Source organism: Oratosquilla oratoria, chromosome 39, assembly GCF_046742065.1.
Source record: "Oratosquilla oratoria isolate Oo_2021 chromosome 39, ASM4674206v1, whole genome shotgun sequence".
In the NCBI taxonomy this organism is placed as follows: Eukaryota; Metazoa; Arthropoda; class Malacostraca; order Stomatopoda; family Squillidae; genus Oratosquilla; species Oratosquilla oratoria.
In genome coordinates this window covers 8,182,769-8,187,768 of record NC_134815.1, presented here as the reverse complement: position 1 = coordinate 8,187,768, position 5,000 = coordinate 8,182,769, and the positions used below count along the sequence as shown (strand labels likewise).

The 5,000-nt window shown below is 37.0% G+C and overlaps 1 protein-coding gene across 2 annotated transcripts in view; it reads left to right on the top strand.

Moving 5' to 3' along the window:
- Window positions 1-5,000, top strand: part of LOC143020273 (low-density lipoprotein receptor-related protein 4-like) — a 297,790-nt gene that overhangs the window by 290,897 nt on the left and 1,893 nt on the right. For both annotated transcript variants that reach the window (XM_076176505.1, XM_076176504.1), the window contains one exon: window positions 4,370-5,000. This exon is cut by the window's right edge. In XM_076176505.1, the coding sequence (XP_076032620.1) occupies window positions 4,370-4,483 (114 nt within the window). In that variant the 3' untranslated portion in view covers window positions 4,484-5,000. The remainder of the gene's footprint in view (window positions 1-4,369) is intronic.

Below are 5,000 nucleotides of genomic sequence, written 5' to 3'. Positions count from 1 at the left end.
CTTACGTTTTAAGCTTGTCACTCAGCAGGATGATAAGCTATGTTGACAGACAAATATGGAATACGCAGAACTCAGAAAGTCAAAATCATAATATAGAATAGATTTAATTCTAAAGTATAACAAAGGTCAGATAAACTAATAGGAAATAGATTATCTAAGTTTAAAAGGGATAAAAAAAATTGGTAACAAAGTAAAATGTTAAAAGTCATTTAGGGAATAGAATAGAAAAATATATAGAAATGGGTAACTCAATGAGTTCACTTAATCAGACAGGAAAGACAGGAAAGAAGAAAGAGAAGGTCAGAAAAAGAGAGTTAGAGAGTTAGAGAGAAGGTCAGAGAAAGAGAGTTAGGGTGTTGACCTAGGCCTACAAGACCTTGTGAACTAATTTACGTATGACTAAGTTATGTTTCTACAAGAACGTATTCCAGTATGGTTTACATTTGTGTCTTTTATTAGCCACGCTATCTTTCCAACATAAAATGGTGCCATGAGTCGAGGGGATTCGAATTCGAAGTATAACTTTCTACCAGTGAAGTGAATAACAGTATCAGTGTTACTTCTATGTACATTTACGGTACAAGAGAACTGTGTTCCACATCCAAACCTTTCAATACTTTTGGTATATTACAACTCTTCGCTTCAGACGTACATGTCATAATTCCTGACGTGCTCACACCCTGTCCCCCCCCCTCACTACAAGGTTCACTCGTAAACGAATATTTTTTTATATCTCTGTGTACTAGCTTCTCACTAGATTCTGTATTCTTTCCCCTCTGACAGACAAATCATCTAAGAATGTGGCTCAGGCACTTCTTGACAAAATCAATTGTCCCTTCACAACCCCCAAAGTGCTAACGTCTGACAATGGAACAGAATTTAACAATGAAATTCTATCTCACTTTTGTAAACATTTCAATATCACTAAAACACACATTGTAGCTTACCAGCCGAGTTCAAACGGACTTGTGTAACGTCAGAATTATAAGATTCTCAACGTTCTAAGACATCTTGCTTCGGACATTTGTAGCTCTTACCTTAACAGTGCTATAAATAGGTCTATATCGGAATCCCCACATTTTGTAATTTTTGGATCGGACAAAAGACTCCCATAGATGCAGGTCTAATCTATAATCTTAAAGATTATGTAAAGTTAAGGTAGCTAAGCTATTCAAAATAGCTTTAAGAGAACTAAAAATGTTCTTGCCCTATCCAAGAAAGACATGCCTAATCTTCACAATATTATGCAAGAGAAAAATAACATTGCTGTAGGAGATATTGTATATTCTCTAAATCACACTCCTACTTCCAAACTGTCACCTAAATTCTTAGGCTATAGGGAGTATACAAGTATCAAACAATAAGGTCAAAGTTCAATCTAATTTTTTTTCTCGGTGCAACCATAGTGTATATGTATCAGTATAGTGTACTATTAGGTTAAGAATGCCTATTAATGTATTTTTTACTTATGTAACTTGCACATTTGCTATCACATATTGTAATTAGTGTTAAGTTATCATAATCCTACTTTCTTCCTCCTGTCTTTATAAAACTATTAGAAATTAGGTTTTAGGAATGAAATGTTGCTGAGGACAGCGACGACAGTATCACTGAGCAATATTGTATTGCATTGTATTGTACTATATTGTATTGTATTGTATTGTATTGTATTGTATTGTATTGTATTGTATTGTATTGTATTGTATTGTATTGTATTGTATTGTATTGTATTGTATTGTATTGTAAGATAAGATATAGAAACTCACACTCAGAAATATGGGTCCCAGAAATAAGACAGGTGTGAAGGAACAAGTTATATCAGGACTGATGACGTTTTCAGCGTGTCACTTAGAAGGACGATAAAATATGGTGACAGACAAATATGAAAGACGCAGAGCTCAGAATGTCAAAATCAGAAGTTAGAATGAAAATAATTACAAATTATAACAAAGGTCAGGTAAACTAATCGGAAATAAAGTATCATAGATAATGTTATGATAGACATTGGTAACAAAGTGGAATGTAAAAAGTTAGGAAGTAGAAAGAATAGAAAACATATAGAAATAGGTAATTCAGAAAGTTCACTTAATCATAGGAGATATAGGAAAGAATGGCAGAAAGAGAGAGTCAGAGAGAGTTAGGGTGTTGACCTAGCTACAGGAACTTGGGAACTAATGTGTGAACTAACTTATATTTCCATGGGGGTTATAACAAAAACAAATATGGAATATTGTTATGTTGGAAAAATGTAGAAAAAGAAACAAAACAAAAATTATTAGCCACGGTACCTTTGCAACATAAAATGATGGCAGAGGTGGGATTCGAATTCGAAGTACATTTACGATAAAATTAGTGTTGTATTATCCTCCCAAGACACCTACCCATATATCTTTAAAGTGACTTTATGACTTACGTACATCAGTGAAGTGAATAATAGTGTCAGTGTTACTTTTATATGCATTTACGGTACGAGAGAACTGTGTTACCCACCCAAACCTTTCAACATATAAGAACATAAGAATGAAGGAGACTGCAAGAGACCATAAGTCCTAAACTTGGCAGCTCCGTATCCATCACCACCTGTCATCCCCATCCATAAAGTTGTCTAATCGTTTCTTAAAACAACTGATAGTTTCAGCGCTTACTACATGGTTACTAAGTTTATTCCATTCGTCGACCACCCTATTAGTAAACCAATTCTTGCCTATTTCCCTTTTAAATCTACATTTGTCCAGTTTATAACCATTACTGCAAGTCCTGCCCTGTTGTTTTAATATGATGACCTTGTTTGCATCATATTAACGTTTCGTCTGTTTCAACTCTGCTCCACGACCTCGCCTTAGACGTACATGATTATCTTTGTTCCTGACGTGTTCACAACCTTTCCCGCCAGCCTACGAGGTTCACACGTCAACGAAGAAAATCGCCTGGCATCTCTGTGTACGATCTTCTCACACGACAGCTCCAAAGCGTTTTAGCTCGCCCGTCACAAATGTTTAAGCCCTGCTTCATCGACTTCTGCAAGCACCCTTCCACCCTCTGCCCTGCACCCCTTGGATGAAGCTGCAGTTCTACGATACCATATACATCATACTGCTAGGGGACCCTCTCTATGGATACAACTAACCTCTAGATTTGGCCGCAGCTAGTCCGTCCTACGTGCACCTCTCTGATTTAGCGCTTCGGGGAGCCGAACCAACAGCAGGAACACTGACTGTGATGGAGGGCTGAACGTGACATGCGCATATGAAGGGTTGCAAAATGCAGTTCAAACCTAAGAACAAGAACATTATTTTAAGCTGTATGGTAGGTTAGGAAGTTTGGTTAGATTAGGTAGGTTAGGTCATGCCAGGTAGGTTAGGTTTGGTTAAGTCAGGTTAGGTTAGGTTTTGTTATGATATATAGGTTAGGTTAATAGTTAACCATAATAGTGAATACGGCACAATTGATGCAATGCCGTATGCGATATTATGATTGGCAGTGATGTAAACGGTGACATTACAATTGCCGTACTCCTAACCATGAAAACTCGGATTACGGCTGTTTTTTTTTTGTTTTGTTTTTTGTTTTTTTAAGATCCCAACTTGATATGCTAAAGAGGTAGGGAGGAAGGTATACTTTATCGTAATCAATATATGCATTGTTCACAACAATTTTCTGGCTTTAAACTAGAGAGATACGTTTCGACCAATCCTTCTGAACGAAGTAATATTACTTGTCAGATATGATTCACTTTTATTGAAAATAAGTAAATAAAAAATTAATAAATAATAATGTAACTTACCTACAACGCCAGGAAATCCGCAACGACATTTCCGTCTCTACCGATATTCCATTTATATTTCTTGGACTAAATCTTTTCCAAAAACAACTTCATGGTGTCACATGTATCATTCACGTTTGCAATACTTAAAGGACTGCTTCTCAGCTAATTTTGAGGAATTACTGAACAAGCGCCATTTGTCCACTCTGCATTCATTATGTTGAGGAAAATATATATATATATATATATATATTTGCTTTCTCTACTATTATGTTCCTAATTTTTCTCTTATTTTTTCGACGATGAAATATTATATTATACCTAGTCACAATATCATATATATTTCACACTGCCACTAATTTGTTTTCTCTACTATTATGTTCCTAATTTTTCTCTAATGTTTTTCGACGATGAAATATTTTATTATACCTAGTCACAATGTTATATATATATTTGACACTGCTATTTCTTTATTTTTCCTCTACTATTATGTTCCTAATTTTTCTCTAATGTTTTTCGACGATGAAATATTTTATTATACCTAATCACAATGTTATATATATTTCACACTGCTAATTATTTGTTTCTCTTTCTTATGATACGCAGGGTCGTCGGTTCGAGGAACGTGGGGAAGTGGCGGCGCTAATAAGTGAAGGAAGCAGCGTAGAGCACGAAAGCCCTCCGCCGACGCCACCGGAGCGAGGAGACTCCGTAACTTAAAAGCCAAACGCGGAAGGTCCATGCGTCCATGCGTGTTTTGATTTTGTAGCCCGTGTATTGGGTACTAGGGTGTAGGGTGTATGAAGCTACCCGTTGATTGGTGACTTGTTCAGCATAATATCTAGTTGACTAGTGTAACATGCTAGCAGCTTCAGTGTGTTTGACATGCTTAACCACAGAGTTAGGGGAGAGTTTACGGTTGTGCCGGTAGCCAAAAAGGAAATAGGGGCGGTCACGGGCCATCTTTTATTTATTTTTTTTTTTTCTCTCTCCATTCTTACACCCCAAATAGACACCTGCAATCCCCAGCCCGCCCGCCCATAACCCTCCTCACCCCCCTTCTTCCTCTGTTCCTCCTCCTCATTCTACTCCCTCTCCTGTTACCCACCCCCCACCTCACCCTCCTCTTCCTCCTCCTCTTCCATCTCCACTAAATCCTTTTCTTCCAAATATGGATTCCCCTCTTCTTACTCCTCCTACTCGTTCTCATCCTCCCTTTCCTTGTCCTGGTCTTTCT